General features: G+C 38.8%; 3 protein-coding genes across 3 annotated transcripts; 1 reads left to right on the top strand and 2 right to left on the bottom strand.

The window, feature by feature from the left end:
- Positions 1-12: 12 nt before the first annotated feature.
- LOC110931723 lies at positions 13-1,426 on the bottom strand. The gene is made up of 2 exons (XM_022175106.1): positions 398-1,426; positions 13-309 (listed from the first exon to the last, which is right to left on the bottom strand). Exons 1-2 carry the CDS (start codon positions 1,424-1,426, stop codon positions 13-15), a joined length of 1,326 nt encoding a protein of 441 aa, XP_022030798.1.
- A 919-nt stretch (positions 1,427-2,345) lies between these two features.
- LOC110929287 (homogentisate 1,2-dioxygenase) lies at positions 2,346-6,619 on the top strand. Its single transcript, XM_022172416.2, has 9 exons — positions 2,346-2,594; positions 2,780-3,010; positions 3,097-3,176; positions 3,637-3,804; positions 3,921-4,096; positions 4,233-4,302; positions 4,404-4,558; positions 5,960-6,043; positions 6,123-6,619. The coding sequence occupies exons 1-9, from the start codon at positions 2,398-2,400 to the stop codon at positions 6,345-6,347; spliced, it is 1,386 nt and encodes a 461-aa protein (XP_022028108.1). The 5' UTR covers positions 2,346-2,397; the 3' UTR covers positions 6,348-6,619.
- A 7,901-nt stretch (positions 6,620-14,520) lies between these two features.
- LOC110931724 lies at positions 14,521-17,163 on the bottom strand. Its single transcript, XM_022175107.1, has 3 exons — positions 16,662-17,163; positions 16,477-16,547; positions 14,521-14,544 (listed from the first exon to the last, which is right to left on the bottom strand). The coding sequence occupies exons 1-3, from the start codon at positions 17,161-17,163 to the stop codon at positions 14,521-14,523; spliced, it is 597 nt and encodes a 198-aa protein (XP_022030799.1).
- Positions 17,164-18,360: the final 1,197 nt, after the last annotated feature.

Below are 18,360 nucleotides of genomic sequence, written 5' to 3'. Positions count from 1 at the left end.
GTAAATTCATCATTAAATGACGACAACACAACCCGTGGTACACACGTTTCTAACACCTACATGTATCGAATTCGCCCTATCCGAAATGATCGCCATATCTGCTATTTCACTAACACAGTCTCTAAGCTTTGAGAGAAACCATGTCCAAGATTCACCATCCTCTGATTTTCCAATGCCATAAGCAAGTGGTAAAATCTGATTATTTCCATCCATGCCCACTGCTAAAAACAACGTCCCTTTAAATTCACCCTTTAGGTGTGCCGCGTCAATGATAACGACAGGTCTTAGATTAAACATAAAGCTACGAATCTGAAAATTAATGAAAACGAAATAAGAGCAAAACCCATGTTACTTTAAAAAAAAATAAGAGCAATACAAAAGAAAATGTGTAAATTACCGCAGCACCTAAAGCAACAAAAACCATTTCAAAACGACTCTGCTCATCAACCAAGATGTGAGTAACGCTTCCAGGATTTGCAAGCTTCAAATTGTAACAATATATTGGTAGTTCGGCAAAAGAGTCTCGGGTCGTTCCTTGTAGAAGTTCAAGTGCATAGCTTTTACCACGCCAAGCTTGAAGGTTTGTTATCTCAACCTCGAACCTTTGTCTAAAATCTTTGACAATCTCTTTCGCTCGATATATCCTACCACTGTCTTTTAGTTGTTCCTTCAAAAAGTGACCCAAAACCTTTGGGTTAGCCTGACGGAAATGTGGGTGTGTTTGCGTCTTCGAACAGGTGTGTCTACCGTTCATATGTTTAACAAACCATAAATTACCACAAGGAATAGCATTAGCCTTAAATCGCCATTCACAACCATCACCCATGCATGAAACTTCATACCGTGTCTTAGATGATCTATCAACTTTAAACTCGAAATGCTCTAACAAACATTTCTTTCCCAACTCGAGCTTCATCTCTTCTTTGTTATTGAATATATGACCAGCCTCGAACACTATAGATGAAGAACCTGATTCGTTGTTAGACGTGAATGATTTTTCAAAATTATTTTCTAAAATAGGACACTCATCGTTTAAAACATCAACACTTTCTTTTAATGGAATATTTAGATCTGGAGCTTTGAAGTTGTTTAAACAAGAAAAACCAGAGGAACCAACATCAGACTCTTGAATAACATATAATTTATATAATTCAAAAGGATTCTGCATCGCCAAATCAAAAAAAAATCTAACATCTCGATCATTAATTATATCGATCGGATCAGTAAACGTAGACATCCGGTATGACAACCGTGTAATGTTTGGAGTATCACACATGTTAGAAACATAGTTTACAAAACTATTATATGAATGATATGTTTCAACTTCTAAACCACGTCTCCTTGAATCGCCATCAGTAACATACTCAATGTTTCTGTTAATGACATCCCACTTCCCCCCAGAATAAACAACAAACCTCACCCTCATGTTGTGAGATATTTACTAAAAACAAACAAACTTTTTGAATCTTAAATAAGGGATTCCTCTAAATAATTGCAACAAACATGTTAAAATAAAAAAAAAAATTATAAAAACGTCTTAAATGTTTTCAAACAAAACGTCTTAAAGTAGTACAAAACGTCTTACAATCGTACAAAACGTCTTCAATACGTACAACAAAACGTCTTAGCCGGTTCGAGCTGATGTAGCCGGCTAAATAGAGTTAATTGGCTCAAGCCGTCCAGAAATGTCTCAAGCCATCTGGATAATTGGCCAGCCATAACGAAACGTCTCAAGCCGTCTGAAACGTCTCAGCCAAGACGTCTGGACGTCTCACTTTTCTGTCGGACACGTGGCAGGTTTTCGTTGGTCAGCCGCCAAGACGTTTCAACATGTTTCAAACGTCTCCACAAGATGTTTGACTTGGCTAATTCGGAAACTTTGACTGAAACTTGGCCAGTTTGACTATTTTCCCTTCATTCAAACTAGTCTATAAGGCCATGTGTAGTCATAAAGCCCTTTTAGGGGCGTTATGCGACATGTGGCGCGCCACGTGTGCGGGTGGGCGTTATGGGGCGTTATGCATTTAAGCCCGTAGTCATAAAGCCCCTACCCATCAATACCTAATTATTAATTTTCGTTTTTATTAAATAATTATAAAAACATTAACCTTTTTTTGATTGGTCCAAGCTTAATAACCTTCCTCCCTCACTCCTCCCTCACGCCGCGAACATATTCGCGCCTCCCCAAATTTCTGAAACATGGCGCCTAGGGGGTGGTGTTCCGGGCGTTTTTTGGGCGCCATGCTTGGCCAAAGCGCCCCATTACACAAGGGCTAAAACATTGTTGATAAGGACAGCTAACATCTATAACATTATCAACTATACACGTCAGTGTATGTATGTATATCCATCTATAATAAACTCACTGAATCTTCTTCCACTTCCTTACGTAACTTCATGTCTCCCAAATCTTCTCACTTCCCTTCCGACGACTCCGACTATCTCTCCGGCTTCGCTAACAACTTCTCGTCGGAGTCCATTCCCGGAGCCCTCCCCAAGGCCCAAAACAGCCCACTTCTCTGCCCACTCGGCCTCTACGCTGAACAGATCTCCGGCACCTCTTTTACCGCACCCCGAAAGCTCAATCAACGAAGGTACCGTACACTTCAATATTTAATCCCTTAACTTCTTAATTAGTTATTATTATTATTTAATTTAATTTAATTTAAAGCTAGTTGAGTTAGTGGATCAGTTGATTTTTAGTATTTAGGGTTTCAAAATACTGGTTTGTGTTATTTAGATGATTTATAATTTTATATGTTAAATTTGTTTGTAACAGTTGGTTGTATCGGATCAAGCCTTCGGTTACTCATGAACCGTTTAAACCAAGAGTGCCGAAACATGAGAAGCTTGTGAGTGAATTTAGTCAGGTTAATAGTGCGATTAACCCGACTCAGATTCGGTGGAAGCCGGTTGATGTGCCGGATGAACCGACGGATTTTGTGGATGGGTTGTACTCTGTTTGTGGGGCTGGGAGTTCGTTTCTTAGACACGGTTTCGCCATTCATATGTATCATATGCTTCCGAATTACTTTATTGCGGTACCCTTTAGAGTTTGCATTTTTTGTAGTAATGTAATGTAATTTGATTGTTTAGGTACACTGCAAATAAATCGATGGATAACTGCGCTTTCTGCAATGCGGATGGCGATTTCTTGATAGTTCCTCAGATTGGAAGTAAGTTGTAACTGAGCATCTGACACCTTAGGCAACTTCTATATTGTTGTGTTGTGTTATGTTATGTTATGTCCACATGAGAGATATTGGGCCGTAAGGAATGTTCCACCTCAAATATCACCAACACGTTTCCACAATTAAGCTTGCTCGGGTGGAATGGAAGCAATCCTAGGATGGGTGACATCCATCCTAGGAAGTTTCCGCCCGGGCAACCAAAAACAAATCTTTGATGGGCAAAATGGACAGTATTGGTTGGTATGAGAGGCCGGATGTTACAAAACATAATTCTTAATTACCCATTTATCGTTATTTTAGACCTCCAAAGTTTTAATCTTAATTATGTTAAATATTAATCTCACTAGTTTTTATTTTATTTTATCTTGGAAAGATGGTATGTTTTTGTTGAATATTATGATTTGACGTTGGACATACAATTTTTATACTTCGATGATCCATACAGGGCTTTGGATCACTACCGAATGTGGAAAATTACAAGTATGCCCTGGTGAAGTAGTAGTCCTACCTCAAGGATTCCGCTTTTCTGTAGATTTACCAGATGGCCCTTCGCGTGGTTATGTTGCTGAAATCTTCGGTACCCATTTCCAACTGCCTGATCTTGGTCCAATAGGTGCTTCTTTTTTCCCTATCTTTATTCTCGTATTATCAAACATGTTAATATTCATTCGTCACCTCAAGTATTTAACCAAGTTATTTATATGGGTTATAAATTTATATTCCGTTTAGGTGCAAATGGTCTTGCTTCTGCAAGGGATTTCCTTGTTCCCAAAGCTTCATTCGAAAAGGAATCTCGTCCAGGGTACACAATTATACAGAAATTTGGTGGTGAGCTTTTTACCGCTAAACAAGATTTTTCACCTTTCAATGTGGTTGCTTGGCATGGTAATTATGTCCCTTACAAGGTATATTATTTAATTTAATTTAGTTTTAGAACTTTTTTTAAGCTTAACGGGGCACGCTAGGGTAGCTAACTGTCCATAGGTTTATTTATATATTTATTTTCTTAATGACTGACGGTGTCATATCGATTGCTTGCAGTATAATCTAAGCAAGTTCTGCCCTTACAATACAGTTTTGGTTGACCATGGTGATCCGTCAATTAATACCGGTGAGTAGATTCTGCTGTCATTGTCTTTTAGGCAATTTAATATAAAAAGAAAAATTAATATTCACATAAACCTGTCTTATTTGTTTGCAATCCTGATGTAGTTCTGACTGCGCCAACTGATAAACCTGGTGTTGCATTGCTTGATTTTGTCATATTCCCGCCACGGTGGTTGGTTGCTGAACATACGTTTAGACCACCTTACTACCACCGCAATTGCATGAGTGAATTTATGGGTCTTATTCATGGAGGATATGAGGTACTGTTTTGTTTAGAGGCACAACAATTTTGACCCACAAAGGAAATAGGAAAAAAATAGCTCAAAAGGATATAAAGTCATATGGGTCGAACGGGTTAAAACTAACCAACTTGTATACCACCTACATCATTTTGAACTCAAAATATTATACTGTAACTGAAATAATATGGATTTTGTATCAAATTGACACACCAATCATTATATTAAAAAAAAAAGAATATATCAACACAACCTTGCCTGACCCGTTCAACTTGGCACAACAATAACCCGTTCACATAACAAGAACTAGAGAAAAAGATGCGATTTTTGTAGGGTTGTAATCGAGCTGAGCTAGGTTGAACTCGAGCTCGAAATTAAACGAGCCGGCTCTGCTCGGCTCGTGTATTTCAACGAGCTGAAAAGTCGAGCTCGAGCTCGGTTTGTAAAATGTCGTGCCAGCTCGAGCCGGCTCGTTAATTTTTTTAATTTCTTTTGTACAAATCTTGATAATATAAAAAGAAAAAATAATATACATGTATCTATGTGTGTGTGTGTGTATTAAAGATTGAAAGCCATATTCAAAAAAGTATCATATGTATAACTTTGGTTTATTTTCCCTTATTTTTATATGTTATTGATTAATTAAACTTAATATATGTAATTATGTTAACTAGTAGGGCAATTCGGCCATATAAAATGACCGAATTGCCCTTCTCGTTAATAGAAATCATCATCATCATCATACTCACTAAATCCCACCAATAGCAAAGCTAAGGTAAGGTCTGAGGAGGGTAAGATGTAGACGGCCTTACCTCTACCCCATAGGAATAGAGAGGCTGCTTCCAGTGAGACCCCCGGCTCGATGGTAGTTTTGCATCAAACCTTGGACGTAAGGCACATAACACTCGACAATTAAGACAGACCAATTAGTGCATGTACTCCCTTGTCTTTCGGCTATCAATGCCACCACATGATGCATGATTAACCATCCCCCTCTTTTAAAATTATATTCACGAAATTAGTAAAATAACGTTAAAATTAGTGCACTTTCACTTTTGCCCCCCGAGCGCCCACACATATATAAATTATATGCGCATACCGCAAGCGGGGCGTTCTCGTTAACATAAATAATGGATGAAATTAACTCAGTGGACTAAAATGGCAACGGTGAAACCTTTTTGGACCCACATACGAAAAATGAAACCTTTGGACTAAACTGGCAAAATGGCCCAAACCACAGGGCCAGACCTTGCTCGAGCTCGGCTTGTTTACCAATTGAGCCGATCCGAGCCGGCTTGTTTACAACTTAGCTTTTTCTCGAGCCGAGTTTTTTTTGAGCTTTTTCCGAGGAGATGTGAGCTTTTTCAACACCCCTAGATTTTTGTAATGTTGTCAGATAGTAACTAATATATACATATTCAGGCAAAGGCTGATGGGTTTCTGCCTGGTGGTGCAAGCCTTCACAGTTGCATGACTCCTCATGGGCCCGACACTAAAACTTACGAGGTAAAATTTCTTTATTCACATAAAAACGACATTTTTATGTAATTCGTTTCACTTTACAAACCTAAGTACTTTGCTACAGGCTACGATTGCGCAAGGCAATGATGCTGGGCCCCACAGAATACGAGATACAATGGCTTTCATGTTCGAATCATGTCTAATGCCACGAATCTGCCCGTGGGCTCTAGAATCGCCGTATGTGGATCATGATTATTACCAATGTTGGATTGGATTAAAATCACATTTTGTCGACAACACGGAAAACACAGGCTTACAAAACCACGAGCGCTCCAATACCGAATCATAGAGTTATTCATCTGCCGGGTTTTCAAGATTATATAAAGCTGGAATGATGATGTTTTCCCATATGAAGTAAATCTACTGGTAAATAATGTGTGCAGATGAAGCATATGTACATAATCATGTAGGGATAAGGGTATTATAATAGTAGATTAGTAGATAAATAATGATGATCATAAAGAAAAACATACTATCTAAGGCATGGGATCAAATACAAACTCTTGTTTTTGTAAGAACCATAAGAACCAATACATAAATGACAAGTGTTATTCAATTAAAAATTAGTTTAGGGGTAATTTAGACATTTTGACCCTATTTATTTATAATTAATTAAAATTAATTATCAAAATATCCCTAAATCCATGCATATTAATTCAAACCAAAATTTGAATTTTTGTAACATATTCAGATAAACAAACCTTCAGGAACCACCAATACAAAAAACATAAGCACACCCACATAAACGACATTAGAACAATCAAAAAAGGAACTTCCATTATTAGCACTCTCGTTTCAATAAAAAAAGGTACTTCCATTATCAACGACCTTAGCACAATCAAAAAACGACATTAGCATAACGTAAGACCATCCACATTATCAGCATTCTCGTTTCAATCAAAAAAGGAACTTCCATTATCAACGACATTAGCACAATCAAAAAACGACATTAGCACAATCAAATAACGACATTAGCACAATCAAAAAACGACATTAGCACAATCAAATAACAATATTAGCACAATCAAAAAACGACATTAGCACAATCAAATATCGACATTAGCACTCTCTTAACACCACCGTCTGGGCATCCGACTGTAACACCAACAAAACAACATTAGCACAATAAAAATACGACATTCCAACGAATTTATTTCTAAATAGGCTCCCAATAACAACATAAAAGGAAAAAAATAACAACATATACTATTACATAACTAGCACAATTTCATTTTTTTTTATTTTATAAACAACACATATTGTTCTATACTAGCACAATTTCATTTATTTTATTTTATAAACAACACATACTGTTACATACTAGCACATTTTTTTTTTTAATTTTATAAACAAATACTAGCACATTTTCATAATTATTACATAATTAGCACAATTTCATTTTTTTTTAATTTTATAAACAACACATACTGTTACATACTAGCACAATTTCATATTTTTGTTTTAATTTTGTAAATAACACATACTATTACATAACTAGTAGAAAACAAATTTATTTATAAATATGCTCCCAATAACAACACAAAAGGAAAAAAAATAACAACACATAAGAATTACATAATAAAATAAGAACATACGTATAGATTTAAAATTAACACAATACATTTTCGTATTAGCACATTCCAACTACGTAACTAGCACAATTATAAAACATCTTTTTGTAACTTTTTAAAAAGTCATTTTTATAAATAAAAAAAAAGTATAGCAATATGGTACTCATATTAAAGATAAAAAAATACTTGATTTTATGGTATAATTTTTTTCCAAAATTAATGAAATATATAAAAGTTATTTTAGTTTAAAAAACTTGATGGAATTAGTATTTTATAGGAAATGACTAAATGACTAAAATACCCTAACTTGATAGTATTAATTATTAATTATTGGGGTTTTATTTGTAATCAATATCAACCCTTAATTTAAACTATCAATGGCTCAGATCTGTTCTTACGATTCTTACAGTTAGCATTGTTTGTACAGGATCTCAACCCTACTATCTAATATTTCTCATTTAGTGTTACATATATCATACATGTTATATTAAACTACATCATGAACCTCTTGAACATATCCTTGCTAAAAACCCTGGTTGTGAAGTACCGAATTTCTTTAGAAATCGTGGATCGTAACAATTCGACATGTTGGTTCAGGCCCTCGATTCATCATGCTCAAACACGACGATTGAACGATAGTGCTCACTCTTTTCGATTGATTGAAATCGAAAGAACAAGACCACACGTTCGATAGAGAGTTACAAACTTAAGTAACCTACTGAAAGAAACGCAAAGTGACTAAATTGACGCAGCTGCTGCAACCCATTTGACCCGACCTATTCCAGCCAGCTCCGTAACTTGTATCTCGTTGACCCGTTACGAATTAGTTATGATTTACCCAACAATCCAAACATATTGTAACAACTGAGAATCATTGTTTTCAATGTTGATTTGGTGAGAAATGAGAGTCATGGTTTCTAATGCAATTATTATAAATTAGTGGTTTCGAATAACTAGGAAGAATCATAGTTCTCAAATTTCACCTCGCGAAGATTAATGGCCTTTGTTTCAACCCCTGCGAGGATCGAAGCCCTCAATCTCACCCTTGTGAGGATCAATGTCGTCAAATAATCAATTAAGTGATATTGTTGGGATAAAAGTACTTAAATGCAATTATGAAGGGGGTGTGGTCAAAATAGTTGTTATTTTTGGGGTGTGTAAGTTCAACCGTGTAAACATAGGGGAAGAGGAAGCAAAAAGTCTCTTGGGCGGTTATTTTCTAGCTCTCGGATTGCAGAGAGAGTAGAAAGAAGAAAAGGTCGATGTATTGGCCAGGGAGAAGAGCGGAGGTAAGATACGGGAAACCTGGAGGAGAGTCAAGTAACCAGAAGCCAACGACAACGTTCTACATTGCTAACCTTCCAGAGGGAGTATCTAAGGCGCTACTTTGGAAGGCTTTCCAACCGCACGGGGTAATAAAGGATGCGTATGTGGCAAAAAAACGAGACTGGAGGGGAAATTATTTCGGTTTTGTGCGTTATGAAGGGGTCCATGATGTAAAGGCTACCTTGTTCGAAATGAACAAGGTGAAGATTTATGAGGCAAAGGTAATTGTTTCGGTGGCAAAATACGACAAGAATCATAGAAGTTTCGGGTCAAATACGGGGACGGAGGCAGCTCAGAGGAAAGCCCCGATGGCAATAAATCAGAAGAATGGCCAGAATACTTCGATAAATATGGCCAGATATGTACCGATGCGTAAAGAATCTGGTGGTACTTATGCAGATGTGGCTGCCGGTAGAAGTCGAAAAAAGGAGATAAAGGCAGATGATAAAATAGCGTTATATCCCGATCATTGCATGATGAGGTCCGTTGTGGTGGAAGCGGTAAACGTTAGGGCTATCCCGGAATTCCGACTGATGCTTAACAGAGCTGGTTATGGGGATAATCCAGTAAGTTATATTGGTGGTTTGAGATTTATGGTCGTGTTTAAGGATAAACGCTCAGCCGTCGATTTCATAACTAAGGAGGAGGAGTTATGGAAAGACTTAGTTGCATCTGCAGTTTTGTGGGAAGGGCAAGATATCAGCTTCAATCGCCTTGTTTGGCTTAACATTCAGGGGGTACCGGTGCACCTCCGGGACGAGTCCATTTTTGATCGGATCGGAAGCATGTTTGGAAAGTTAGTAGTCGAGTCAGATTTTTCGTGGGCTACGATCGATAATGAGCACGGAAAATGTGGGGTTCTAGTTGACACCGGATACAGGATCAATGAGGAGGTTGATCTTGTGTGGCGAGAAAAACGTTTTCCGGTGTGGGTTTCGGAGGCAGAGAACCGGGATTTCCGGATTCTAGTTGACGGGTTGTCTTCGAAGTCGGCGGGAAATTCGGATGAGGAGGATGATAATATGGAGGAGGAATCATTAGAATCGGTGGCAGGAGAGGACATGGAAGAGGAAGCGGAGGAGGGTGAAATTCGCCAGAATGAGGTAGAGGATGAAGCCGGAGAAAATATTCCGGCGAGTGTTCGTAAAGTGCAAGAAGATGAAAGGGTGGAGGAAACGAACAGTTTGCATGGGAAGGAACAAAGGGAAGGGAGCAATGAATGCAGTGTAGAAAATATGGCACAATTACCGAAGGAAAGTTGTCAAACTCCAAAAACAAAGGTGGCTGCAGGTCTTTTTGGGAATTCGAATTGTCCCACGCCAGTCGATAAAGGGGCTGAATTGGGCCAAGGCCCAAATTGCAGGTCCAGGAAGCGTAGTAGACAAGCCAGAAGCCCAGAAACATTTAGTCCAATTGGGGAAATAAGGATTGGGTCCGAGTTAGCTAATGAAACATCTGAGGGGTCTCTGGACTTAAATAAAACACTGACGGGAAATAATAAAAGAACATCGGAGCTGGAGCCGCAGTCAGTGACGGCGGAGCAGACAATCGGTGTAGAACTTTCAACGGCGGATGGTGGAAGATCAGTCGATGGGTTACGGATTGATGGTGGAAGCGTAATTCAGTCCGGTGAAAATCCCCAAATGTCGCCCGATTTCAATGTTATGCCGGAAACAATCGCTACTATCAATGTCGGTGAGAGTGTTGGTTTCAGATTAAACGACTTCAAGGCACAGGTGAGTGATGTTATTTTGGGTGAACAAGATGTTAATACATGAATTTCTTAACTATTAATTTAAGGGGGGTCAGAGACCAAAGAAAAGAGGAATGGATTCGGGGAATAAAAACTGCAAACGGGGTACAATTTATTGCAATTCAGGAAACAAAAATCGGGGTGGTAGGTTATAATACAGTCAGACGCTTTTGGGGTCGGTCCGTAATGGAGTTCGAGGCGGTAGGTGCAGAGGGGTTGTCAGGGGGATTGTTATCTATATGGAACCCGGGGGTGTTTCGAAAGACAGGAGTGTTCAAACACCGTCGGTTTTTGATGGTAAGTGGCTCTATAATTGCTACCGGGGAGACAATGAATATAGTTAATATTTATGCTCAGAATGATGCGGTGGAAAGAAGGGGCTTGTGGGAGGAACTATTGGTTATTAAGCACTCGTTTCCGGGCATGTGGGTGTTACTCGGAGACTTTAACGATGTACGCGAACCGTCTGAACGACAAAATTCTGAGTTCATTGCACTAAATGCCTGGCACTTTAATAATTTTATCGAACGGGCAGGTTTATCTGAGTTTCAAATGGGGGGGAGGAGGTTTACCTACCAGTCCAGTGACGGGGTTAAAAGGAGTAAGCTGGACCGTTTTTTAGTATGTACCGGATTCATGAATTTGTGGGCATCGGCTGCAGTTGTGGCTCTATCAAACTACGTATCGGACCATTGCCCGGTATTAATGAATATGGTTCCGGTAGATTACGGTCCCATCCCGACAAGAATTTTTAATTCTTGGCTCGAGATTCCGGGTCTTCTCGGATATGTCCACCAGATTGGGCCTACTTTCCGATTCGAAGGGTCGTCAGATCTACTTTTGGCTACAAAGCTGAAGTGGATTAAGTTCCGCATGAAACAGTGGGTGACAAATCACAAGGCATCTAAGGAGGGCACATATAAAGCTAACATTGATCAGCTTGAGGCTTTAGAGTTATTATCCGAAACACGAGATTTGACGCCTAATGAATTGGAATTACGGGCCGAGTGTAAGGATTTAATTATTAAGGAAGATAAGTTAAGGTCTATGGATCTCCAACAGAAGGCGAGAGTGAGGTGGGCAGTCGACGGTGACGAAAACACACGGTACTTTCATGGGGTAATAAATGCAAATGTTAGTTGCAATCGTATCAATGGGTTGAAAATAGATGGGGCATGGGTGACGGATCCGACCTTGGTCAAAGATTACGTTTATGGGTATTTTGCAAATAAGTATAGTGAACCGATGCCGATTAGACCGGTACTAGTGTGCCCAAATTTAGCGTCTTTGACGAGCCTGGAGGCGGAATCTCTAATTGTACCTTTTACTTGCGAAGAAGTACGTAAGGCGGTGTGGGATTGTGCGGGCGACCGGGCGCCGGGGCCAGACGGTATAAACTTTAGGTTTCTCAAAAAATGTTGGGAGTTGTTTCAGGTGGATTTTATGAGGGTATTTGAAGATTTCTTTTGGAACACAACTCTAAACCAAGGGTGCACATCGTCGTTTTTGGCTCTTATTCCTAAATGCAATGACCCAGGTGGACTTGGGGAATATAGGCCAATTAGTCTTATAAATTGCATAAACAAGGTTATATCAAAAGTTTTGGTGGGTCGACTCAAGACCGTGATTCATAAATTGGTCTCGGAAGAACAAACAGGCTTTTTGGAGAAGAGAAGCATTTTGGATGGTCCCTTGATGCTGAACGAACTTATAGCATGGATGAAAAGGAGTAAGAAGGAAGGAATGATTTGGAAAGTTGATTTGGAAAAGGCGTATGATTCATTAAGTTGGGATTTTCTTGACTCAATTTTGGGTCAAATGAATTTTCCGACTAGATGGATTAAGTGGGTAATGGGTATTGTCACGTCCGCAAAAGCATCGGTATTGGTAAATGGGTCGCCAACACAAGAGTTCACATGTTATAGAGGTTTAAGACAAGGGGACCCTTTGTCGCCTTTCTTGTTCGTAATCGCAATGGAAGCGTTATCCGGGGTGTTGAAAAAAGCATGCTCGGTTGGGGTGTTTAGGGGAATAAAATGTGCATCAAATGGTCCTCTTATATCACACTTTCTTTATGCGGACGACGTGGTTTTCTTAGGTGAATGGTCGGGCCAAAATGCCATGAACCTTAAGAGGATCCTTCGTTGTTTTTATCTAGCTTCGGGCCTGCGGGTTAATGCTTCCAAGAGTAACTTGTATGGGATTGGGGTGGATGAGACTCGAGTACAAGATATGGCGTCGTTGTTAAAGTGCAAAGCCGAAAAATTTCCATTTAAGTATTTGGGGTTGTATGTGGGGGCAAACATGAATCTGTGCAGGAATTGGGAGCCAGTGGTGGAGATGTTTAGAAAAAGACTTTCGTTATGGAAGGCTGAGACGATATCGTTTGGAGGTAAACTCACACTCGTAAAGTCCGTATTGAATGCATTACCTACATATTTTTTCTCATTATATAAAGCGCCACGCAAAATCATCGATCGGCTAGAAAGTATTCGGAGGGACTTCCTTTGGGGAGGAACCACGGAACACGCAAAGATGTGTTGGGTAAAATGGAAGAAAGTGATGACACCGATGGATATGGGAGGGTTGGGTTTAGGATCGCTTAGGGAAGCTAATACCGCTATGTTGTTAAAATGGTGGTGGCGGTTTAAAGTGGACCAAGAAGGATTGTGGAGGAAAATCATATGGAGTATACATAGCGGTTCGAGAACTTGGAATTTCATTCCGGCAAAAGTGTCTCTGGCGGGACCTTGGAAACAGGTAGCAAAAACAGTAGATGAATTGGAAGGCTTAGATATAGAAGCACATAGTTTAATTCGAGTGGTACCGGGTATCGGAAAGACAGTAACATTTTGGACAGATTATTGGGCCGAAAATGGACCGTTATACCTGAGATACCCTCTTTTATATGGGCTGGAAAGAAACAAAATGGTCTCGCTTGATCAGAGGTGTAGCGGAGCGAATGATAGTCTAGAACCGACATTTCAGTGGGTGCGGGTTCCTGCGACAGGAGCTGAATCAGCAGAGCTGCGGAATCTTAAGGACGAGTTACGGTCATTTAACAGGAATGAGCAGGAGGATAAATGGCAATGGTGTTTAGAGGAGTCGGGCGAGTTCACGGTAAAAAGCCTAAGGAAACTATTGCAAAGCAAAAGCTTCACAGACTTGGACACATGCTGCACTTGGAACAAATGGAGCCCTATTAAGGTAAATTTTTTTACCTGGAGATTAGCTTTGGATCGGCTACCGACATTGGAGAATCTCGCTAGAAGGAATATACAGGTGGGATCTTTGATGTGTAAATTCTGCGGAGAAATGCAAGAGACATCGGAGCATCTTTTTATCTCCTGCGGATTGTCACAATCGGTTTGGGAATTCGTGCGAACATGGTGCCAGTTGCATAGGTTTGTGTTATTCGACGTTAAAGATGCTTTACAATATCATAAGGATGCTAGAGGATCAAAAAGATGGAAGACGGCGATCTACACGGTCATTCAAACCACACTTTGGTGCATATGGAGGGCACGGAACGAGGCAATTTTTAACGGTAAACAACCAATGGCGAGGAACATCAAGGAGGAGATTAAAGTATTGGGGTTTTTATGGTTAAAGAATCGAGCAAAGGAGTCAAATCTTACGTGGGAAAAATGGTGCAATTTCGATTTAAGGTATATGGGCATCTGATGTATGTTTTTGGTTTACTTGTTCTTGGTGTAAAATGGGTTAACTCAATGTTAACCCACTGATTAATGAATAAAATGATTTCGTTTGCTGTTCAAAAAAAAAAAAATGCAATTATGAAACTCAAGTTTTCAATATTTCATATACTTGCAAATCTAGTACATACCAATAGTATGATAATACACAAAATCAAATATAGGGACGAACAATTTGGCACTACAATAAATTTATCAGATAGGACGCTATGCATACCGTCAGTTTTGTCATCTAAGTGACCAATTTTACTCTAGTTTTCCAAATAATAATGGAACACCCATAAATTTAGATCTCTTTTAAGGTATTTTGTATCAAAAGTAGGTTCAAGAATTTTTTTTTTTTTTTTGGCATCATCAACTTATAATTCATTAAGTTTATATGTTTTACAGAAACTTTTGCTCATTTAAAGCATATAAAACTATCTGTGGCATGTTTAAAACTCATATAGGTCCCCGCAAGGGCGCAGCTTTGTGGGGGCGGGAGGGGCGGCCGACCCCCTGAACTTTTCGCTTGTTAGTAGAGAGTATGTAGTTTTCGTATAGAAATTTTTGGGTATATACGTTTTTTGACCCCCCGGTTTTATAGAATTTTTTTGTATATACGTTTTCGACCCCCGGTCGGAAATCTCAAGTTTCGCCACCGGGTCCCCGTATAGGCGTATATTAATATCTTTTCAGTATCTCTAATAAAAATTATATGTATACTTTTCATAGCAACAAGTCACTGTTCCCCATCTTTAACCCTATCACTTTCTTTATATATAGAAAATTTTGAATGAGTTGTATCTTTTTAAATAGCCCCTTTGGTAGACAATGATAAATAATAAAAAGATTGTTATTTTTGTGAAATAACATATAATATTGAATTAAAGGAACAAGAAAAAGACATAAAGCGACAAATTGAGATACAACCTAACTCTCCATGTGGGTTGATTGTTGGAGGTCATTGGCTAGCCATTTGACAAGTGGAGTGGTATAATTACCAATTAGTCTAAGACTAAGCGTAATGGTGTAACATTATAATGCCCCCACCATGGGGCGTTTTGCGCCATGTGGCAGCCCAGTCAGCAAGGGGCATTATACCATAAAATGGTGTAGTGGGGCATTATTCAGATAATGCCCATGCAATCATTTCCCAATTATTTTTTTTAAACTTTAAATACTTTATTAAATAAAAAAAATACAATACTAGAAATAAAAAACATAAAATCCGGTTAAATAAAAAAAATACTACAAATAAAAAAATTAAAATCCGAATTTAAAAAAAAAAGACTAGTTTTCATCTTCGCTTTCTTCACCCTCGTCCTCCGTTTCTTCCTCTCCCTCCGGTGGTACATACCGAACCGACCATGCGTGGTGTAGTAAATCAACCATTAACTGGGAATGGTACGGTTCGTAACGCAACTCTCGCGCATTATTCACTCTTTCTTCCATTGACGCCTGCGGATGCTCTTCTTGAACGGCTTCTGGCACATAATTCTGGCATATTGCCTTTCCTTCGTCTTCCAAAATCATGTTGTGCATGATTATACACGCGTACATAGCATCTCTCATTTTTTGCTTGCTCCATGCACGACAAGGATTTCTCAAATAATGCCAGCGTTGTTTAAGAACCCCAAAGCATCTCTCAATGTCTTTTCGTGAAGACTCTTGAACCTTTTTAAAATATGCTCTTTTTTCATCAATAGGATCACTATACGTCTTCACGAAAATCGAATACCTAGGATATATTCCGTCGCTCAAATAATACCCATGAGGGTAGTAGTTTCCATTTGCGTAAAACGACGCTTTAGGAGCTTTGCCAGAAATCCACTCCTCTAACAGCGGAGATTGTTCAAAAACATTAATATCATTGCATGACCCGACCACGCCAAAGTAAGCAGACCAAACCCAAAGGTCCTGTGAAGCAACCGCCTGAAGAATAATAGTGGGTCCTTTTTGGTCACCCCGTGTGTGTTGGCCTCGCCATGCAGTCGGGCAGTTACTCCAACGCCAATGCATACAATCTATGCTCCCGATCATACCAGGCAAACCATGCTGAGCATTATGTACCTCGTAGATCTTTTGAAGGTCGTCCCATGTGGGCGTTCTAAGATAACGCGCACCGTACACATCAATTATACCTTTATAAAAAAAAATAGTCACAAAAAAAAATTATAGAAATTGTAAACATAGACAAAAAAAATAAAAGTATACTCGATGTTAAAAAAATAAATTGTAAAGTATAGGAATTTTACCGCGACAAAAATGCTCCAAGCTATCTCTCGTTGTTTTCTCCCCCATTTTTAGATACTCGTCATTGATGTCGGTAGTGTTTCCATAAGCAAGGATTCGTAACGCCGAGGTACACTTTTGGATACCGGTAAATCCAAGTTCCCCTCTCGCATCCGCTTTTTGTTTAAAAAAATCGTAGTTGGCTTCCAAGTCGTGGACTATACGTAGAAATAACCGCTTACTCATTCGGAAACGACGTCTAAACATTTCGTTCGAATATGTCGGCTCCTCATCAAAATAATCTTTCATCAAACGATCGTGTGCCCCGCGTCGGTCTCGTTCAATATAACCTCTTTTACCTTTTTTGGCTTGGGGGCGACGACAATGCTCGGCATATCTCATCGCTAGTTTACAAGCACCCGTAACCGCCTCTTGCTCAACCTCCTCATCGGTTGAACCATCGCCATCCGCAAAAAACTCGTGGTAGCAATAGTTTAGCATGGAGGAAGAACTAGGAGAATCCATCAAGTTTTTATAAAATGCTTGTATTTTTTAGAGAGTTTTTGTGATTTTTTTGGTTGAAAATGATTGAGTGTATATATATATATATAGGGGGAAATGAAATAAAAAAAAAATAAATAAAAACTAGCCGTTAAAAACTAGCCGTTTGGATTGGCCCATTCAACATTCTTCAGCGTTTTTATAACCACGCCGGAATCAATTTTTTTCAAAAAAAACGCCCGGAAACGCCCCATGTAATGGGGATTCCGGCGTTATTGAGCGTTTTTTTTGAATTTTTTTTTAAAAACAACGCCCCGTTACGGGGGGTCTAAGATAGGAACGTTATTGTTTTATTACAATTTAAATAAATAAAAGATATAAAAGAAAATAACAATAGAAAAATAATCAAGATATATAATCATTCATTTAGAATTGAATTTTCATAGTTTTGGATAGTTGTTTAGCAATGATTGTGACAATTAAAATTTAAACAAAAAGAAAAAGTTATGGTCATGTCGTAATTCAATTATTATGGAATAAAGACTAGCACAACACAGTAGTGCTAGAACAACGTTAACGCTACCGGTCCTGTTCCATCATCATATTAATCAACAAAAAATATTAGGTATTTGCATGAATTATTAGTGATTTATACTTAATTGCTAACCTTATGAAACAGATTAAATCTTTGATCCAATGATCTTAAGACGGTTGTTTTTAGGGGTTTCCTATGATAGAGGGACCCATAGACGACCAAGGGAAAAGCACGAGAATAAACATTGACCAAAGGGAAAAACTTAAAATAAACATAGAAAACTGCTAGGATGTAAGGTTTTCACGAAAAAACAAGAGGATGTAGAAGATAACACTTAGCTGAAACGGTTGTGTGTAGGGGTTTCCTATGATAGAGGGACCCATAGACGACCAAGGATATGCTAACACGTTTCCATACATATGTAGACGTTTCCATAGATTTGCAAACGTTTCCCTAGTGTTTCATTCCTTCTATTTTTTAAACGCTTCCTTCATTTATTAAAAAATACAACTTTTTTTAAATGTTGGGGATAACGGCTAGGGCTCAGTCGTTTTCGCTTACCCTAGCCATTTCAGCAGCAGCCTAGTCGTTTCAGGGATAATGGCTAGGGCTCAGGCGTTTATTCTCTCAAAACGGCTACATAGCCATTTCGTCTTAAAAAGGTCATGTGTCTGCATATACTTGGT

This window comes from Helianthus annuus, chromosome 3 (assembly GCF_002127325.2).
Source record: "Helianthus annuus cultivar XRQ/B chromosome 3, HanXRQr2.0-SUNRISE, whole genome shotgun sequence".
Taxonomy (NCBI): domain Eukaryota; kingdom Viridiplantae; phylum Streptophyta; class Magnoliopsida; order Asterales; family Asteraceae; genus Helianthus; species Helianthus annuus.
This window is presented reverse-complemented; position numbering and strand designations above follow the sequence as displayed.

Bases quoted from the DNA above. Each gene is read 5' to 3' on its own strand.
- LOC110931723 (XM_022175106.1), bottom strand. From the start codon at position 1,426: ATGAGGGTGAGGTTTGTTGTTTATTCTGGGGGGAAGTGGGATGTCATT. The intron at 310-397 runs GTAATTTACACA...ATTAATTTTCAG, and splicing joins TTGTTGCTTTAGGTGCTGCG to ATTCGTAGCTTTATGTTTAA.
- LOC110929287 (XM_022172416.2), top strand. From the start codon at position 2,398: ATGTCTCCCAAATCTTCTCACTTCCCTTCCGACGACTCCGACTATCTC. The intron at 4,097-4,232 runs GTATATTATTTA...GATTGCTTGCAG, and splicing joins GTAATTATGTCCCTTACAAG to TATAATCTAAGCAAGTTCTG. The intron at 6,044-6,122 runs GTAAAATTTCTT...ACTTTGCTACAG, and splicing joins CCGACACTAAAACTTACGAG to GCTACGATTGCGCAAGGCAA.
- LOC110931724 (XM_022175107.1), bottom strand. From the start codon at position 17,163: ATGGATTCTCCTAGTTCTTCCTCCATGCTAAACTATTGCTACCACGAG. The intron at 16,548-16,661 runs GTAAAATTCCTA...TTTTTTATAAAG, and splicing joins CTTGGAGCATTTTTGTCGCG to GTATAATTGATGTGTACGGT. The intron at 14,545-16,476 runs GTACATAATGCT...GGTATGTACTAG, and splicing joins ACCTTCAAAAGATCTACGAG to ATTTGCAAGTATATGAAATA.